This window comes from Vigna umbellata, chromosome 8, assembly GCF_029865625.1.
Source record: "Vigna umbellata cultivar VRB3 chromosome 8, Vumbellata_1.0, whole genome shotgun sequence".
NCBI lineage: Eukaryota > Viridiplantae > Streptophyta > Magnoliopsida > Fabales > Fabaceae > Vigna > Vigna umbellata.
In genome coordinates, this window is record NC_142172.1 from 40,492,035 (window position 1) to 40,510,656 (window position 18,622).

General features: G+C 33.7%; 3 protein-coding genes across 5 annotated transcripts; 1 reads left to right on the forward strand and 2 right to left on the reverse strand.

Annotated features, from left to right (window-relative positions):
- Positions 1-109: 109 nt before the first annotated feature.
- LOC148194680 (putative arabinosyltransferase ARAD1) lies at positions 110-3,615 on the forward strand. Its single transcript, XM_088095922.1, has 3 exons — positions 110-974; positions 1,092-1,345; positions 2,770-3,615. Exons 1-3 carry the CDS (start codon positions 227-229, stop codon positions 3,319-3,321), a joined length of 1,554 nt encoding a protein of 517 aa, XP_087952048.1. The 5' UTR covers positions 110-226; the 3' UTR covers positions 3,322-3,615.
- Positions 3,616-7,403: 3,788 nt separating this feature from the next.
- LOC124821633 (putative 1-phosphatidylinositol-3-phosphate 5-kinase FAB1D) lies at positions 7,404-18,012 on the reverse strand. Of its 3 annotated transcripts, none has more exons than XM_088095921.1 (13): positions 17,753-18,012; positions 16,291-16,548; positions 16,151-16,184; positions 15,411-16,061; positions 14,198-14,342; positions 13,788-14,129; positions 12,178-13,020; positions 11,628-11,944; positions 11,138-11,264; positions 10,849-10,986; positions 9,088-10,412; positions 8,533-8,799; positions 7,404-8,004 (listed from the first exon to the last, which is right to left on the reverse strand). In XM_088095921.1, exons 11-13 carry the CDS (start codon positions 9,412-9,414, stop codon positions 7,681-7,683), a joined length of 918 nt encoding a protein of 305 aa, XP_087952047.1. In that variant the 5' UTR covers positions 9,415-10,412; positions 10,849-10,986; positions 11,138-11,264; positions 11,628-11,944; positions 12,178-13,020; positions 13,788-14,129; positions 14,198-14,342; positions 15,411-16,061; positions 16,151-16,184; positions 16,291-16,548; positions 17,753-18,012; the 3' UTR covers positions 7,404-7,680. The 3 variants fall into 3 exon arrangements, with proteins under 3 accessions (XP_087952047.1, XP_087952045.1, XP_087952046.1); XM_088095919.1 differs by having other exon boundaries at positions 15,411-16,067; XM_088095920.1 differs by having other exon boundaries at positions 15,411-16,067; positions 17,748-18,012.
- Positions 9,642-16,522, reverse strand: LOC148194681 (putative 1-phosphatidylinositol-3-phosphate 5-kinase FAB1D). The gene is made up of 11 exons (XM_088097264.1): positions 16,291-16,522; positions 16,151-16,184; positions 15,411-16,067; positions 14,198-14,342; positions 13,788-14,129; positions 12,178-13,020; positions 11,628-11,944; positions 11,497-11,538; positions 11,138-11,264; positions 10,849-10,986; positions 9,642-10,412 (listed from the first exon to the last, which is right to left on the reverse strand). The coding sequence occupies exons 1-11, from the start codon at positions 16,520-16,522 to the stop codon at positions 9,642-9,644; spliced, it is 3,648 nt and encodes a 1,215-aa protein (XP_087953390.1).
- Positions 18,013-18,622: the final 610 nt, after the last annotated feature.

Genomic DNA, 18,622 nt, shown 5'->3' on the forward strand with positions numbered 1-18,622 from the left:
AGATAATTTAAATGTTTAATCATTAAAATATTAATATAAAATAACATTTAATAATTAAAAAGTACGTGACACTTCACTTCGATATTAATTCTAAAGGAAGAGAAACAAAGAAAAAGAACATGTAAAATGAAGGAGAGAGGAGAGACAAAACTGATACAAGAGAGAAAAAAAAGAAGATAAAGAAAGAGTATAATATATTAAGTATATATTATTTATTCTAAAATATATGTTAAATAAAGTAATAATTTTCTTTTTCTTTTTTAAAGAAAAATACCCACCATCTTCTTGTTTTCTTCTCCCTTGTGTCACCTTATGTTCTTACAGGGAGCCCGAGGGAGAGAACAGTGAGAAAGCGATGGCAATGACGGCGAAGAGTAACAAGAGCAACACCTCCTTAACCGTTCCGAATCTGTTTCTCTTCTTCATCCTCCTCTCCCTTTTCTCACTTTTCATCTTCCTCTTCTTCCCCACCGCCACAATCCTACACTCTTCTACCTACCCTCACGCTTCTACCACCATCAACGTCTACGTCGCCGACCTCCCCCGATCCCTCAACTACGACCTTCTCCACCGTTACTGGACCTCGTTCTCCGACTCCCGACTCTCCACCGATGAAGATCACCGGCATCCCCCCTCCCTCCATCCAGTGGCCAAATACCCGCCTTACCCGGACAACCCTCTCATCAAACAGTACAGCGCGGAGTACTGGATCATGGGCGACCTTATGACCCCACCACAACATCGCGTCACATCCTTCGCCAAGCGTGTCCTCGACCCGCGTCTCGCCGACGTCGTTTTCGTTCCGTTCTTCGCCACGCTTAGCGCGGAGATGCAGCTCGGAGCGAACAAGGGCGCGTTCAGGAAGAAGACCGGGAACGAGGATTACAAGCGGCAGAGGGAGGTCATGGACGCCGTTAGAAGCACCGAGGCCTGGAACCGTTCCGGAGGACGAGATCACGTGTTTGTGCTGACGGGTGGGTTTTGGAAACAGTTTTGTTTTTTTTTTTTGCGTTGAATGTGAGGGTGTTTCGGCTTATGAATTTCTAGTCTTTGGATTCTCAGGGTATTAAAACTGAAGCGTTGTTTGGCAGACCCGGTGGCCATGTGGCATGTCAAAGATGAGATTGCCCCTGCTATTTTGCTCGTTGTGGATTTTGGCGGTTGGTATAGGCTTGACTCCAGAGGTTCTAACTCTATTGAGAGTGGTGTGGTTCCTCATACTCAAGTTTCTGTGATTAAAGATGTGATTGTGCCTTACACGCATTTGCTTCCGAGGTTGGATTTGTCACAAAACAAGGAGCGTCACCAACTTCTGTATTTCAAAGGAGCTAAACATAGGCACCGGGTAAGTATTGGACTATCCGTGTTAACTTTGGTACGTTTCGTGTGTTTTATGTTGTGCTTGCTGTTACCATCATTGGAATTGTGAGACATTGCGAACAAATGTCGCTGATGCAGCGACAATTCTAGTTTCTTGATGTTGGAATCGCAATCGAGGTTGTGGATTTCTTTTAAAACCTTTTGACTTGTGATTGAGTGAGTGTTGTTCCTTTTGTCTAATACTACTTGTTCTTGATGGGATTTTCACATCAGATACATATGGTTTATCTTTTTTTGACTTAAGATTGTATGAAAAATGCCTCAGCTGCTGCTCCTTGCTGAGGTTGAAGAAAGTTACAAATTTGAGCAGATCTGCCATCTGTGTCTGCGTTTCTACAACTTTTTTCAGAAAAGAAAAGTTGTGTTGGTCACCTCTATTCTTTAGAGTATTGTTGTTGCTCAGGATTTTTTTTGAGGCAAAATGTCCTCCTTTCTGTCTCTGATCATAAGACACACTCGTCCATGTTTTGGACGTTCTTTGTGATAAGAATTAATAATCTTAGTGTACCTATACCAAGATAGGAGGCAGTATTCAATTATTTGGCCACTTCTTATGCAACTTGAACGTCATGTTGATAAGATCTGTGACTGTGATGTTGCTCTCTTCCTGCCTTTTTCACAAAAAGTGGGATATGTTGCTAGATAGATATAAATAATCACTTCAAAGATTTTAACATAATGCTTGTTTATAATTTATAATTGCAATATGAGCATTATGGTTTTTCCCTTTCATCGTTTAGCTTCTTACATGCACTAGAAGTTTTAATCAATCTGTCATCCGGGAAAATACAATTCATGACTATTAAATGGCATTTTGATTTACTGAAAAATCGGTTGGTGAGAAGTATAGCGTTGTTTTCTTTGTTCTAAATGTATGATTTACCCTTTGAGCACCGTTCACAAAATAGCTCCAATATTTCCTACCTCATGCATCAAACCTACCTTTTGGCACTGCAAAGATATTTACTTTAGATTTTTGCAGCTGTATTAAGAGGTATTAAGGTTAAGAATTGATGTGACCTATATAATTAACTTAACTGATATATCTAGTTTTGTTAACAAATTTTATTCATGTCTTCATTTGGCCATTGGGGGGGCTACTTTGTAACACTTCACCATCATAGGTAGCCTATAGTGTTGGTGATAAATATTTAACATGCTTGGAGGATTTGTCATGATCAAATATAAAAACTTAAGCTAATTCATTCCGGCTCAACAAAGCATTTTGAAAATTTGATTCCACGCCTTATTTTAATGTAAAGAGAAGCCAACAATTCATTATACTCATCCAACATACATATGGTCATTCTGGTCCTTCGAATTATGAAACCCAAAAACCATATCTGTTCCATGCTTATCTCATTCATTGACAAATATTTCAATTTTCAGGGAGGTATGATTAGAGAGAAGTTATGGGATCTAATGATTGGTGAGCCTGGTGTTATAATGGAAGAAGGTTTCCCTAATGCAACTGGGCGAGATCAATCAATAAAAGGGATGAGAACATCAGAATTTTGTCTGCATCCAGCTGGAGATACACCGACTTCATGCCGACTTTTTGATGCAATACAAAGTCTTTGTATACCTGTCATTGTCAGTGACAACATTGAGCTGCCATTTGAAGGTATGGTGGATTATTCGGAATTTTCTGTTTTTGTGGCAATTAGTGATGCCCTGAAACCAAACTGGCTCGTCAATCATCTTAAAAGCTTTTCAAAAGAGCAGAAAGCTACGTTCCGCCAAAATATGGCTCGGGTACAGCCCATTTTTGTCTACGATAATGGTCATCCGGGTGGTATTGGACCAGTGCCTTTGGATGGTGCAGTGAATCACATATGGAAGAAAGTTCACCAAAAATTGCCAAGGATAAAAGAAACCATAATTCGAGAGAGAAGAAAGCCACCTGGTGTTTCAGTTCCACGACGTTGTCATTGTACCTGAATTTAAGTAGTTTTTTTTGTTTTTCTTCTTTTAGAGGGACGAGATATAGTTTAATATCTGGTTCGGTTTTGGACCAATTTCTTTTCTTTTGGTGAGAGGAGTTTGTTAAATCTTTAGATAGTGAATGCTTATTTAATGGTGTAGAAGTTAGTTGCCATTGACTGTGAGTAGTGTGGAACTAAGCATTTGAATCTCACAGCACCTGAATTGATATGTTTCCATGCTTCTCTTCACTTTGTATTGTAGACTGATAAGTTTTCAGAGTGAAATGTTGATCGGTGATTTTATTGTTTATTGTTTGAGTCGCTGATTTCTCTTTTAAAAGTTTTCTCATTGAAGTTCTGTTGTGATGAGGATATTTTCAATATTTAAATAAAGGAAACAATTCCATATTTTTTGTAGGTTCCTTCCTTTGGAATGAAAATTCTTGTAGGAATATACTTTTCCTTCTACAGCAACAACTTTTTGGTGCCAATTTGCTTTTAATTTGGATAATGTTTATACCTTTGCATTACTGTGGTTATAACTAACAGCCTATATAATATAGTTTGGATTGGGATAATGCTGTTTAAAGTACCTGAAAGTAAACCTAATGGGAATTTTTTGGGCAACCCCATGTTTTCTTCCTGGACCTATACTTTCTAAAATTCCAAATATATATATATATATATATATATATATATATATATATATATATATATATATATATATATATATGCTGAAATTAATAGAAAAGGATAGTTTTTTATTTTTCCCCGTGCTTTAAGATTATAAGATCCATAAATATTTTAGATTATATAATGTATAATACAAATTAAAAAACAATTCTATAATATAAATTTACATTTTAAATTATATAGTCTGTAATACAAATTTGTAAGCAAGATAAAATAATAATAATAAGTAACTAAGTCATTTCACTAAGACGATTACAGAAAAAGAAATAGCCTCTCCTTAAACATGTCTTGTTAAATTTTTTGGAGCAAATTACTAACTAAGATGAAGTTTAAATATAATTTCAGCCAGAGCAAAAAGGCACATCAAATTATAGCCTGACTCCTGGCCCGAAAAAAATAAGCAAATAATAAGCGGCTAAAATGGAAAAAACCGACCGAAAAACAACGTCTTTTATTAACAAAACTCTTCGTAAGAAAATAAAGTGTTACTATGGACTTATAGCCAACCGAACGGTAAAGATGCAAGAGAGTTTCTAAGTTATTTTGAGCTTATGGCCGACCGATGATACCTTCCAGCCAAATGAATTGAGCAGACAAACAGTTAACCGGTAAAAATAGTAATAACTATCGGGGAGTTAATAAAAATAATTGTTATTTGTTAACAATTAAAAATATAATTTATGTGATTAATGAGTCTGACCTAACGATAATTTATAAATATTTGTCTGACAAAGAGGACATGTAACATTATAATTTATAAATATTTGTGTGACAAAGAGGACATGTAACTTTTGAACTCTAATAACTAATCTTGATTACAAAATTATTGTGCAAAGTCACTACTTTTGAACTCTAATAACTAATCTTGATTACAAAATTATTGTGCAAAGTCACTAACTTGAGTGTTTGAGTGTTTTTTGCAGCACTCTCCTCGCGGCTTCGACAAGGAGAAGAGAGAAGATATCGCAACCGAATGATGAAAGGGACAACTTTGAATGTTTTGGATTAGGGTTCTAAATTCTGCCGAAACATAAAGTATTTTTTGCATAAAACTTTATATAAGGGTTACAATTTTTTTTTTAAATTTGATATATCATTTAGGAGTATATGTAGATAAAATATGCTTTGAAAAGAAAATCTATCTCTACGTTTTATCTTTGGAATTCATTATCCATCACTACCTTTGTATTTAAACTTATTCTAAATTTCTCCTTTAAAACATATTTAAAATTAATAATTATTTTATCTTAATTATTTCCTTATGGATTCAAAACTTTCCTATCACATGTCACTAAACAAATACAAACTCATTCATCCTTAACTTGATGAGATGAAACTTTTAATTAAAAAACCTTCGAAGAGTGGCTTCATTAATATTAAACTTAACAAGGGTAAAAAATTTAAAAGATAAAATATTGTTTAATCAGCAAAAAGATTCTATAAAATTTCCTGTCACTTTGTTCTATCTAAGTTTCTATTTTCTATTTCTAGTCAAATCCTAACTTGCAGCTTTTGTTCAAAGTAGCTGGTAGAGGTGTCAATTTAACTTATGGCCCTAGGGTCAGCCCCAATCCATTATTGAAAAAGTCCTATTTTAAGAAGCTCCTCAAGTAGGGGTCAGAAAAAAGTCTCAATCCCCAAAATCCCCCTCTCAAGTGGGTTAGGGTCACGGTTAAAGTGGGTTTAGCCCCACTGCAAAACTTTAATTAAATTTTAGAAACAATATAATTTATATATTCATAATTTATTATAATTTATTTGTAATTTTGCTCTCTCTCATATATATTATATTATATATTTATATATATTAAATATTTATGAATCAATATTTATGAATCAAATTCGTCAAATAACCGCATTAGAAAAATAAAAAATGAGGTTTTATGTAAATTAAACTTGTTGATATAAAAAATTAATATGGAAATTTACATTTTAATCTTATAAACAGCAATTAGTTATAAACAATTCATTTAATATCTATCAGTTTTTCATTAATAATTTTCAGTTTATTCTTACATTTTTACTTATTTCTAAACTACTTATACAACCTGTTTTATTGGTGGTATGTTCTTTGACATGTTAATTAATTATAAACAATTCATTTAATATTTATCAGTTTTTCATTAATAATTTTCAGTTTATCTTACATTTTTACTTATTTCTAAACTACTCATATAACATGTTCTATTGGTGGTCTGGTCTTTGACTAATGTGAATACTTTTGTGTGTGTGTGTATATATATATATATATATATATATATAGAAGTAAAAATAATTTTTTTCCATAAATTAAAATTAGCTTAAACGTTATTATCTTATTAAATATATATTTTAATTAAAATAATTATCTTATATTTTGTAAATTAAATGTTATTATTTATTTAATTATTTCTAAAACTTATTATTTTGATAAACTAAAATAATTATTTATAACAAAAATTATTTATAAAATTAATAAAAATTATTTATATTCATTGCAATATGAGTTTCATGGATGATAGATATAATTATTTTCTATAAATACATTTTTTTAGTAAATGATAAGTTGTAATTCAAATAAAGATCTCTAATATGAATTTGATGATTTCTAGTCTTAGTTTGGCTTGTAAAAATGCTTTTCTTTATTTGCTTTGCTAATGATATAAGATAATTCTTATGACAATTTTTTTTTGGAAAGTATAAAATAAATTGAAAGAATTTAATTAGTAGTCACTTAAATTATTGGAGTTTTCTATACCTTTGTCTTTTAACATGAGTTATCTTTGAATTTCTGTTTTTTTACATTATTTTTTTATTGTTTGTATTTTGGGCCAAATTAATTATTTGTCTAATTTTTGGCACAAGAAATCTGGATTATTATATGTGTGACAGTGTATGTGAAAAAATAGAATTGTTGTCGAAGATTAGAACTTCTAGAAAAAAGAAATATTATTATCATAAAATTTAAATTCAATATATAGTTTTATATATTCAACAAGATTATTTATAGAATTTAAGTACGAAAAATAGATATTTATTTTATATAATAAAAAAGATAATTAGATAATTTTGGTCTATCAAATATAATTGGATCATTTTTAGAAATTATAACACTTAGACTTGCAACAAATTAGAATTAATTACATTTTTTCTTGTATTTAAAATATAAAAAAATTCTACAAAAAAGATCCATAGGTTGACCCTAACCCACAGGGTTTTTATAGATATTTTGACTTTATGGACTTTTTCTATGAGGGCTTTTTGCCCCTGTGGATTTTTCTGACCCCAACCCACGTGGATCAGGCCCAAACCATATTAAAGCGGTCAAATTGACGAGTCTAGTAGCAGGGCTGTTCATTCAAGTAGTAATAATAATTCGTAAAGAATGTGGTTTCATTGTAATATGTAAAGAAGCAAAAACCAAGATTGCAAAGGCAAGCTCTCTTCATTGATTAAATAAACCTTTACATTTACCATAGGCTTTACAAAAATTTACTTTTCTCTTACAGGGAGAGGATGGACCTGTAAATGACAGCATCCCTAGAAATTCGCTAAAAAATGCAGAATAGCAGGGCTAGGTTTACAATCAATATTTGATTGTCTATATACATTGCTAACTACTTGCATAAATTCTCAAATTTGTATATATATTTTGGAAAGAAATCAATAGATTTGGACAGAGAAAGCACTCGTCACTCTTGTACTAGGGCTTTTCTGGGGAAGGATGATCATCATCTTCTTCCCCTGAGCAACAAAGTTTGCAAGGATTGGAAGATTTCTGAGAACACCAGTGATCTGGAATACTAAAAAAATATGTAGACATAAACTTTCTGAACCTCTTTTTGTATTCTTTAGGAGAGATTACAGTTGGCAACACATTTCTTGGCACAACAAGTGATGACTTCATCCATGTCTCAAGATGCTTGTCCCATGTATATTGCCTGAGATAATCAATGATCCCGCAGACTAGCTCGCGCTTCTGAGAATCTACTCCAACAAGCAAGGAGTAATCCATCACATTGATTGACTGCATATTGAGCAAACAATGAAATAAACAATGTCAGATAATCAGGAAAAGAAGTCCAAAACAAAAACAAATTCAAGAATAAGGGTAACGTAATGGCATGATATATATGCTTTTTATGAAGAATTTAGGAACAAATACCACGATGGATTGCAGGGGCATTTAGTATGGAGAACTAGGGAGGAATTATAAGAATTCCCATAATTTGAAAATATGGATCACATTCAAATGAATTGTGCTACCAAATATACTATTGGGTTTTCATTAAGGAAAACTTGGGGAAGGTTCAACGCCAATAAGTTATGAACATTCCATATAATAAAATCAAGATACTCCATGTATTAACCTTAAGACAATGGATATGTGGATCTTATTTCTTATATGTTGCTCATTCCTACTTAATGTGACCAAACTCATTTGGAATCCTAACATATACTCCATGTATTAACCCAAGAAATTAGTTCAGAGAAATACTACAATTCAATCAGAAAAGTTAAGCTTATAGGCAAAATGCTTGCAATGCAGACTTACATTCAGAAAAGAAGTGTCATTCCAAACAGCGCGTTGAAGAACACGCTTTGCTTTATGACTGACATATAATGGGGAAGAGTTCATGTCATTCACAAAGTTCTGATCCAAAAGAACATCTCCATCACCATCAGCAGCAGAATTGTACCGGGCAAAAAGAGCACCTTTAAGATCATACTGGCGAGTAATATTTCGATTGTAGGTAAGATTTTCCATCACCATGAGGTCATATTTAACCTCTTTTCCACTTTTGACATGTCTTTTAGTAACCTGCATTCAGATTGACATGCTTAAAATTCCATGAAGCTAGAAAATGTAACACTATTTTAATTATATACGGCTTTCTTTTGCTTTAGTTCCCCTGTGTACTTGCTTTTATTTCAGCTTTAATCCCAAAAGAACTAGGCAAAGCAAGATCCCTGTTGAGGGACTACAATACTTTGTTAAATGTAGGAACTAAAAGTAAAAAAAAAAAACGTAAATAGAGACTGAAATTTAACAATTTGGTGAAAAAGTTAGCCAATGGAAAAGAAAAAGATGCGCAAACAGCTCACCAACCTGATAGATCCCCAAGACTTTTGCAAGACAAGTTTGACTTCCAGACTCAAATGACTCTCTCATGTGTTTGAAATACAAAGAAGAAAACCCCAAAAATGAATCAAGTTCTGTCTTCTTTATTTCCTTTATGATGAATCTGTCATCAAGTGTTTTTGCAAAATAGGACTTGCTTTTTCCACCTTTGGCATCCCAATTCCTACAGCGGCTTAATGAAGCAATAAAATCAAGCTCGGATGGGCAACACCAGTTTCTAAGTTCACGAAACTGCTTGAAATAATGACATATCACTGAATATTTTTCCCTGCCAAGTGATTTTGCACCACCCATAGCAATCTCTATGCTATGGTTTTCTGTAGCACGAGAGGCCCGTGACTCTTCTGAACTGCTTGCTGCAGAATGTACAGACTCAGAATCTGAAGAACTCCTTGAAAATGATTGTAAAGAAGTTAAGGTACCATTAGTCAAGCTATGCAAACTTTCTGATGAATTTGAAGTTATACCAGTTTCATTTCTATCGTCCTCATCATCAATTTCTGATACCTCATATGTATCTTTCAATAAGGCCAGTGCACAAGCAATAATACTTGAGGGTTCACCTCGAAGTCAGACACAACATGATTGTCAGTCTTGAGAGGGATATGCAACCGTGTACCTTCATCGGTGATTAATTGATTGGCTGTGGGTATATATTCAGCAACGGAGCTGCTTACAGATTCAAATTTTGGCAATAATCTTTTCTGGAATTCCCTTATGCCTATCTGCCGAATGTCGGTAAATGGTTTCCAGAACCAATCATTTAAATCCAGCAAGTTGGAAACTGGTGAATTGGAAGCACTTTTACTTAATAGCTTCAAATCTGCAACTGGATGATTAGCTGGAATATCTGTAGAAACTGGAGAATTCTTGCGTACTTCAAGATGATCTGGTAACTGAGTGGAAACATCCAGACTCAATTTCAACTTTTGGTCAGAAGATCTCCTTGATATCAAATCATCAACAACAGGTACTTTCACATCCTGTGTGTTAGATGGATCATCTTGTTCATTACAGTCCAGAAGAGGTCCTCCAATTGGAATTTCCTTTATTGGTAGTTCATGTACTTGAACAGGTGTGTCAAACGTAATTTCTATATCCCCATCTTGACTAACTTTCTCAGAGACATCAGATTCAAGTCTTAAGCTATCAAGTGAGCGTAATGGGTACAACCGTTGAGCCCACACATAAGATTGAATCAAAAGATCCCACATTAACCGGTTCAAAGTGAGAAGTTTGAAGGAAGCCTGGTCTGGATCCCCTTTTTTAGCAATGGCAGTCTTGACATTTTCCTGTTATCAGAACACAAGAAGTCCGAGGAAATTAATATTCACCATAGTAATCACAATATGTAAGGCTTCCATCCGGAGCAAAACTTGAAATGAAAATCCAAAACTAATGTATCACTAGCAATAAATTAAACCTGTCCACATTAAACAAAAAACTAAATTTTGCATTGGCAATGAAACTTTGGTTAGAGCTATAGTAACAGCAATATCAAACTTCAGACTTTTATTGCGCTAATACCATCACAGACTAAAACTTCCATTTTATGTATTATTATCACTATTGTTAATGCATTCTAGCATATCAAATTAAACAAATACAAATCCAAATTTAAGGTTATAGCTAGAAAAGAGACAACTCGTATAAACACATTAAAATTAGGACTTGAGTTGGTTCCATGTAAAAAGAAATGTCTCAATCATTTCAAAACAGAAAGCTAACCTCAAACTCTTCTTGCTCTTGCTTTAACATCTTCTCAACCTCAGAGAAATCTCTAATTGATCCTCCAAGGCCATCAAATTGTATTGTCTTCAAACAGTTTGCAACTTCTCTGAATAATGATATGCCTTTCATATACACCTTAAAACAAAGAAAATTAAAGATACTTTATATGCAGGTAATGTATGAGAATTAAGAGCAAAACTTTTCTCAACTTATGTATATTATATTTCAGCCCCTACAAACGAAAGAAAGAAATATCTATATAAAAATAGCCTAATAGGAAGCATACATTCTTAGTCTCTTTTAAAAGCCACTCTTGTCTCATTGCACCATTGAACTCCAGTTTCTGAGGAGGCATAGACACAGTGTATGTGGTGACAGAAGAATATCTGAACATAGCAACCATGTGACCTAATCTGCATGATAAGGAACGACAAAACGAAACCCAGCATCAATAAAACCCTCCTTGAGTTTATCAAGTCACAAATCATGGAGTCTATACTACTGAGCACAACACAAAAAAAAGCACCTTACATTAAGGAACATTCCTAAATCTTAAAAGTACTTGGGTGGCACTTCAAATTTGTATCAGCACAAAAAGAAAATAAACTAAATTTTACTTAATAGCCTAATTCATAATCATCAGACCTTAGAAGTGAAGGTGACATGTCAAACAATACATCTGTTTCTCTAAAACAAATATTGAACATGTTAAAGATAAACCAAAACAAGTACAAAGCCGATTATACTATGAAAAAGGAATATATAGATAATTTTACCCAAAGAAATAGAGAAAATCCCTATCAAGAGAATGGCCACAACTCAATTTTCTGCTAGAAGAATAGCGAGAAAGGCCAAGTTCCAAAAATTTTCCAAATGATAGACTACGGGCAGTGGTAGATATCAACACTCTCTTTGTAGAACCAGAACTGCATTTTCGACAACGGCTCCACATCCAAATTTTCCCTTCTGCCTCCCCAGGCAAACGTTTTTCCAGGGGCAACCGTTTAACTTGTATTGTAAGCTGTTTATTGTGATGAGCATAATAATAAAAGTGAGCATCTGGCAATTCTTGACAGGCATCACAAAGTCTTGTCTGTATATAAAACAATAACAATCAATTAGAACAAAAACCTAGTCCAACCTTGTTTTACAGAGAAAATACACACAAGAATGATATTGCATATTGAAACTTCAGTACCTACATACTATTTAGCTAGCTGTAATGTAACTATACCTTTATCAAATGATTCAGAATCACGCTCTGTATCATATGATTACCAATAGTCACTAAATAAAGTAGAGGAAGAGAGAAAAAGCAATGAAAACCTGATTGAGCAAGTTGTCCTGAAGAAACTTTCCCAGTGGAATATCAAAATTGTTGTAGAACATAATATGGGAAAAATGACTTTGCTTGCATACAGTGCCTCTTAAGGCATTCCGGCTAGACATCAAGACCAAAATACTCTGAGAATCCAATACTGAATTGATATCATCTTTACTTTGGAGTTCTTTTCTATCATTATGGCCGTCTTTACTTATATTGTCACTGGAATCTATGTACACGGGGGAAGTCAGGGATTGCTCATCATTAAGTGACTTCACTTCATTAGAATGATTTTTTCCTTCCATCATGGTAATTCCATCAGCCTCTGGAGAGTTTAAAACAGAAATTGACTCATCAACCTGACCATCAGGCTTCCTTCCATTGAAGCCAAAGTATGCTGATAAAGATTGATAAGGAGCAGAAGAAGCAAAGGGAAAACTATCCCCCATAACTTTCTTAAGAGAAGATGAAATAGCTGAGAACCCAGAAAAGACAGCAGGATTATATGGTTCACAAGAGAATGGAGAAAACTCCTCTACTAAGTTGTTTCCATTTGTATTTTTTTCTTGAAGTCCATTGCATATAACAATATCAGTACTAACTATTCCATTTTCACCAGAATACTCAAGAGACGGAATACTTGAATTAGTCGATGCTGAATCACAGGAATCTTTATTGGTTGGCAAGATATCTGTGACACTCGAAGATGGAACGGTAGAAAACATAGCTTTCTGATCAACAAGAAATGAAGTTTCAAGAATTAGGTGATATGCCATGACAACTGCACAGCGCAAGACACATTTAATCCTCTTCAGTTCATCACTGTGAGTTCCTTTCAGTAAAATCTGCAATGGCAGGCAAAGTAGCAGTTAACAACATCCAAAACTCTAGACGGGAAGAAAGGCCAATTTCATGTTCATAATGACAGATGAAGGTCAATAATAGTTGAGATACACATAAATTAAGCACGGATTAGACAATAAATACCCTATAGGAGCATCTTAGAAATAAAGGATTATAAACACCTTTTAACTTACTAATATGCTGATAATAATGAAACAAACATTGTTTGAAATTTCCTGCATCCAAAGTCACTCAGCCAATACTCCTCAGGCATTTTACAGATCTATGGAAGCGTTCAAATTTATTATGTGAAGGCACAGGAATGGTTTTATTTTAAATCTAACTACTCATAGGTGTGAAAGGTTTGTTAAGATGTTCAGCATTGGCCAGGAATATAAGTGGAATACTCATTGTGAGTCTTGACCCTCTAGGCCAAAATACACCAATGGTTCTACGTCACATTTCTATCTCATACTTTCAAAGTGAAAATCAGTATCAATTACGTGAAAAGTGCTACTTCATTGTTCAATATATTGACATATACAGCTGTAAGGGTAGTATGGTATCCATCCAAATTGAGGCTTCATTATCATGGCATGCTAAAGAGACAAAATGATCAGCTATACAAGCATGTGTACTTTCAAATAAATGCACGTAAAAGTAAACACAAAAATTTGCAATGTCACCAAAGAAAAGGAGTTTAGTTTGGAAGATTAAGAACTAGAATAAATAAGAAAACAGAGATTCCAAGCAACAGATAATGGCATACCGTGCAGCCCAATCGTGTAGGACAGCCCTCAATGAACATCAAAGTCTTGATGGGCTTCTTTCCTCCTTCACCAACCCCATCATGTTCCTCCACAAACTTCTCAAAATAAATAAACTCACAGTGTCTTAGCTTTTGACCATTCAAATTATCACATGATAAAATTGGTGAACCAGTACAACGTGCAACTCTTTCCAGACGGTGAAGCTTCATATCAAGCACAAGTGTCATTCCCTTTGCCAAAATTGACTCTTGTATATCACGAGAGACAGTTTTCTCCACTAATATAACATTTGGATGGCACATTTCAATACGATCCATTTTAGATTTCAGATCATCCTTCTCCTATAAGTAAAGAAACAATCAGCTAGTGAATGGAATGTGAATAACAGAATGTAATCTAATTAAGTTACCTGGTCCATGGAGTCAAATGAGGACAGGCCATCAATAGAATGACCAAGTGCGCCGCTAATCAGTAATAATCTAGGATTTTTATACTTAGTTGGCATATGCTTGTGAGCAGCATGTTTTTTGAAGACCAAACCTCTGATTAGTTGACTGCAGCACAAAATATTTTCATTAAAATTTGCTATTATGAATCAAAATGGCAAGCTAATTTTATACGCTAGTTCATTACAAGAGATGAGACGGTGGAATAGTAACCGTTAGGCCTAAATCTACTATCCAAACTAAAAACAGTCACGTGACCTCTTTCATGTTCATCATTAAGTTCTCTTTCAGTTTTCACGTCTTCCTTTCTGTATTTCTCACTCATCGTTTTTTTCTGCTATTTCCTTCTTTTGCATTGCACTATATGTGGGAATCAAAAGATAAAGTTAAATTTTAAAAACATTTCATAAGTCTCATTAATTTAAAAAAAATTAAGAGACACGTATCAAAAATTTAAAATATCAAATATTTAATAAAAACTCGATTAAAGTGTTAAAATTGTATATGTATCATTAAATCATGATATACACTTAAAAATCGCTATCATGAGTATAAATAAATATAAGTATATAAAATAGTATACTATAATAAAATTTCATCACTACATACCATTTTAGAAGGAAACAAAAAACTTACGACATGTAAAAGAAATCACTGGCCACAGATAAAAATATAAATGTATTTTAAGTAAAATATATTTTTAGTGGAAAAGAAAGAAATGTAGAGAAAAAATATTAGCAACAAATATACATTTTGTATCCATGTAGGAATTAGTATCTATATTAATTTGGGTGAAGAAGTGAATAAAAAAATGTATTCAATTTTAAGGAAGAAAAAAAATCACAGTGCTCATTTTATATTTTTGGCCCTGTTGGAATTTGGAGGTTGGTCTTTTAAGCTTCACATAAACCTACCCTTTGGAACTTATTAAGATCAGCCAAAACCATCTTCTGGATAAGTCATAAGGTATTTTCATAAACTCTCTCAAACAGCCACATAAACACTCACAACATAAGTCCAACTAAGTTGTTGATAAGTCCAACTATAACCATAACAAATTTGAAACAAAAATTCTCTGAAGTAAAAGTTCCACCATAACCTGTTAGTGGGAGTATATGTAAAAACAATAAATAGAAATGTCAGAAAGAAAATTCTTAATGAACAAACTACATTTACCTTTGGCCACGAGAACCAGCAGCAATGCACTTGACTTTAACATATCCATCAGGATTCATTGTACTACCTCCTACTGCATCAGGCTTCAAAAAAGAAGCGGCATCCCATGATAAAGATGTAACTATGTCCACCCAACACTTATCACCTTCGTCCGAAGGGGAAACTCCTACAGATTTAAGAAGCTGACCAACAAGTGCCTTGAATTTGCCATTCATCATTTCTTCCATTGCTCTTAGTTTTTCCTCTTTGAACCTATAGGTCCCACTTAATTCATCCTCAGAACTATTGATAGAAATTGGCTCACCCAAGTTTGCAATCCCCATGCCGTGGTCTTCATCATCGTCATTACAGGTCACACTATTGTCCATGTCATCCTGTGGGTTCTCCGGCTCAGGAGGTTCCCAAGTTTGGACTTCCAGATCATCTGGAAGAGAATATTCAGTTTCCTCGACAGAGGATTCAATAGGGTCTTCAGAATGATAAGCTTTTTCTTCTTGAAGGTTATGCCCTTGTGCAATTTCCACATCTCTCACTGTGTAACCCTCATTGTTGTTATTGCTTTCTTCGGAATAGTTTTCCATTACTTTTTGTGAACCATTCACTTGATAACCGAGATCTTCTACACCACCTTCAACTGTACTTTCTTCTTGACTATTCCTAGCACAAGAAACAAAGCAGGTATTTGAGCACAGCTAAGTTAAATATTTTATTCACAACTCTGTTTGGACGTAGCTAAGTACCTGTCACATGAGTTCACATCAACTGAAAAGTCACCTGAAATATCAGATATTCAAGAATAACTCAGTTATATAAAACCATATTGCAATATAAGACAAACATCATCAGCATTATAGATGAAAACAGAGGGATGGTAATTTACTGCAGGTGGAGACACAGCTATCAGTACTTTGCAATGATGTAGTTGGACTGACATATGGTGTCTCAAACGGACTATTACTACGCCACTTCGAATTTGCTCGCTCTAGCTTCTCTCCACAGGATTTGCAAGGCCTAATGGAAACTTTGGCATTGAACTTTAGACTACTCTCATTACCCTCTTTTTTATTGTCAAAATTTGATTCTGACAAGCCCGCACCACAATAATGGCACATAATACACATCCGATCCAACACTAATTCTGGTACAAACAAAAGTATAAGTACTGAATGAGATTTGACATTCTTTTTTCTCTTTGTTGAACTAATTCATAATCCTACTCTATAAAGCCCAACTAGAATAAAATAAATTCTCCAAAGAAAAGAATGTAGATGCATAAATTCAATTTCAGTTCACTTTCCTTTTCACAAAAATGATAGTCATCAACAACATATGCAAATTAAAATGTGTACGTAAATTAAAATTGTCACATGTAATTTAAAGATTGAAAAGAAAGAGGAAAAGGCATATCTACCTAAATAAATAAAAGCTGAAATTCTCAATAGCACTCAATATCAAAGTTCTTATATAATCCTAGAATAAAAACCAACTGTTTAAAGTCCCTAACTGTTATCATAGAGTATAAAAGAATAATCATAGAAATTAGAAAGAATTGCCTGGACTTAATTAATTTATTTTAGTAAAAAGATTTCCAGAGAGAAAGAGGGGGAAAGCCCCTTCGTAAAATATGAACACGTTCAACTTCATGGAAACAGGAAAATTATCAAACATCATTTTAAGAAGAGCACCTAAGGTAAGAAATCGGCCTTTTTTTTGTTGTATGGATTGATGCAATAAACAAAGGAAATACAGAACAGTTTTGCAGTAAGTTGAATCAAACAAAGCTTGCGGGCAAGAAAGCATGGTTTCCATCGGGAGAGCGAAAAAATTAAATATTTATAGTATGACAGTGCACCAAAAAACTTATCAATTAAGGTGATATGTTTGCGATAATAATTTCTAAACAATAGCCAACATTCCATACAAGATCAAAAGATTTAGTAGAAACAACCGAGATGGCTCAGATTCAAGAGTCCCACAGAAATGAATGAAGAACTACAGTTGTAGATTTATTTGTAAACAATGCATTGACAAAGAGTTGAGAACACAAAATCTCGAATTGGAACTTTTAAAATGGCGAGCAATGCGAACAGTAATGAATAAATGAATCAAAGCTCAATGTAGAAACAATATTGTAGACAAAAGGAAATCCACATACGACTGATCCACCAAAATCAGAAAAAACACTCAATCAAATCTTCTGTTTTCAATCAAATCTCCCATGTTAGACCGAGATTCATCGAGAAAACTGCCATTTTCAACTCCCATCAAGACTTAAAAGAAGTGCACAAAATTTGATTTTTAAAACAAAAAAAAAATAAAATATGAAGAAATGCACACCTTACCGTCAAAGCAAACCCAAAAACGAATACAAGGATGTGACCTCCAAATGAATCCGAACTCCTAAACCCGCAAAAATGCACTGTTTTGAGAGATAAGCAAAGAATTTAGTGTGAACGAGTCAAAGAAACCGAGCCACATAGGCAAAGTCGCAATCGTTTTCTAGGAAAGAGAAGAGGGTAAGCAAGAGAAAGGAGAGATATGAAGAATGGAAGAATTGTTGAATGGAAGAAAAATAAGCAATGAGAGAACTGTGTGAAGCCGAGGAGAAGAAGAAAGAACGAAGAAGAAAAAAAAATGTCCAAAAAGAATAAGAAAACACAAGAAGAAATTTTTCCCTCTCTGGGACCCACTCTAATTGGTTGCCTCCGAAAAATATCAAAAAATTATTATTATTTTCAAATTTTCTTATCTGCAGCAAAAATGTTACACGGTAATTATTTATATGCTACTTGCTGGGTCGCGTGTACTCTATACTGACTGCTACATACGCTAGATTTTGGGCTAATCTTTGTCCAAATACGTAATTATGTACGCGTCATCGTCGCCAAGTGTACTTTTTCAAAATGCAACTACAACTTTCATCTTTTTAATATTGCAAGATTCCCCCATTTTCGTATAGCGCATTCCGTACCATTTATGATAAAACAATTGTACATAAAAGGACTAAAATGTTTGCAATTGTTCATGATATAAGATCGCCAATAAATATAAATCTTAAAAAAAAAGTAAAATTATTATTTCAATAATTTAACAATAAAACTCAGATCAAATTTTCCAACGTTCATGAGATATTACCAGAATACTTACCATTTCAAGATCGCGTAGTCTAGTGATGCAACGAACAACAATAATTAAATCATTTGAATCAAAAG

Bases quoted from the DNA above. Each gene is read 5' to 3' on its own strand.
- LOC148194680 (XM_088095922.1), top strand. From the start codon at position 227: ATGTTAAATAAAGTAATAATTTTCTTTTTCTTTTTTAAAGAAAAATAC. The intron at 975-1,091 runs GTGGGTTTTGGA...GTTGTTTGGCAG, and splicing joins TCACGTGTTTGTGCTGACGG to ACCCGGTGGCCATGTGGCAT. The intron at 1,346-2,769 runs GTAAGTATTGGA...TTCAATTTTCAG, and splicing joins GAGCTAAACATAGGCACCGG to GGAGGTATGATTAGAGAGAA.
- LOC124821633 (XM_088095921.1), bottom strand. From the start codon at position 9,414: ATGGGTGGTGCAAAATCACTTGGCAGGGAAAAATATTCAGTGATATGT. The intron at 8,800-9,087 runs GTTGGTGAGCTG...ATCTGAATGCAG, and splicing joins AAGTCTTGGGGATCTATCAG to GTTACTAAAAGACATGTCAA. The intron at 8,005-8,532 runs GTAAGTCTGCAT...CTCAATATGCAG, and splicing joins ATGACACTTCTTTTCTGAAT to TCAATCAATGTGATGGATTA.
- LOC148194681 (XM_088097264.1), bottom strand. From the start codon at position 16,522: ATGTGCCATTATTGTGGTGCGGGCTTGTCAGAATCAAATTTTGACAAT. The intron at 11,539-11,627 runs GTAAAATTATCT...TATTTGTTTTAG, and splicing joins GATTTTCTCTATTTCTTTGG to AGAAACAGATGTATTGTTTG. The intron at 10,987-11,137 runs GTATGCTTCCTA...CTTTGTTTTAAG, and splicing joins TTTTAAAAGAGACTAAGAAT to GTGTATATGAAAGGCATATC.